Source organism: Olea europaea, unplaced genomic scaffold (assembly GCF_002742605.1).
Source record: "Olea europaea var. sylvestris unplaced genomic scaffold, O_europaea_v1 scaffold33340, whole genome shotgun sequence".
Classification (NCBI taxonomy): Eukaryota; Viridiplantae; Streptophyta; class Magnoliopsida; order Lamiales; family Oleaceae; genus Olea; species Olea europaea.
Window position 1 is genome coordinate 1 of NW_019252303.1, and position 1249 is coordinate 1249.

Here is a 1249-nt window from a genome sequence, read left to right on the forward strand (position 1 = left end):
AAAAAAAAAAAATAATAAAGATTCATAGTCATGTTACTCCGAATTATTTTTATTGAATTCCATAATTCCTAACATCTCGTTTCTTATACCTCATCCTTAATTATACACAATCTTCCTTTAAAAGTCGGTGTTTATCTATAAATACTTCAAATCCTATACGTTTGTTCGTCCCAATCTCAGCCTTAATCTTCTGTAAAAATGGATCCTTATCCCGTGCTTCTTTTGTTTCAATCTTGAAAAGTAGGTTGAATTATAAACGCTTTTATTTTTGTTGTAGTCCGGGTCGTTGGCGTGATGACCTTTAATCTCAGTTTCTCAAAGTTCTTTATCAAGCATTCCTGCACCGTGGGTGGAACTACTAACTGCGATCCGGTCTTCTTGCTTAAGGCATCTACAACAACATTAGCCTTATCCGAATGATAAATGATGGTACAGTAATAATCTTTCACTAACTCCAACCATCTCCTCTGTCTCATATTCTGTTCATTCTATATGAACAAGTATTTGAGACTTTTGTGATCTGTATAGATTTCAAGCTTTTCACTATAGAGATAATGACGACATATCTTTAAGACGTGAACTACCGCTACGAGCTCCAAGTCATACATTGAATAGTTCTGTTCATACTACTTCAACTGTCTAGAGGCATAATCAACCACTTTTCCATATTGCATCATAATACAACCCAAACCTTGCTTGGAAGCATCGCCATAAATTACAAACCCATTTGAACCCTTAGGTATCGTCAATACAGGAGCTGAGACTAATCTTGGCTTGAGTTCCTGAAAACATTTTTCACATTTTTTCGTCCACTGAAACTTTACATCCTTCTTAATCAGCGAGTCATCAGCCTCCACTATTTTTGAGAAACCTTCAATAAATCTCCTATAATAGCGAGTCAACCCCAAAAAACTGCAAACTTTACCCACACTAGTCAGTCTAGGCCAATTTGTTACGACTTCTACTTTAGCTGGGTCTACCTCGAGACCCTGAGCAGTAACCACATGACCAAAAAATCCACTCAATTGAGCCGAAATTAGCACTTCTTGAATTTGGAATATCGTTTTTATCTTTACTCAACATTTGGAGTACTACTCGGAGTTGTTCTTCATGTTACTTCGTATCTTTGGAGTACACAAATATGTTGTCAATGAATACTATGATGAGCTGGTCTAAGTACTAATGAAACACTCGGTTCATTTGGTCCATAAATATAGCTGGAACATTGATCAACCCAAAAGGCATGACA

General features: G+C 36.4%; 1 protein-coding gene across 1 annotated transcript; it reads right to left on the reverse strand.

Annotated features, from left to right (window-relative positions):
• Positions 1 to 626: 626 nt before the first annotated feature.
• On the reverse strand, positions 627 to 989 carry LOC111385896 (uncharacterized mitochondrial protein AtMg00860-like; the record flags this gene model as incomplete). The annotated part of the gene is made up of 1 exon (XM_023010319.1): positions 627 to 989. A coding segment is annotated over one exon (363 nt), but the record flags the coding sequence as incomplete, so codon positions are not given.
• Between the last annotated feature and the right edge of the window lie 260 nt (positions 990 to 1249).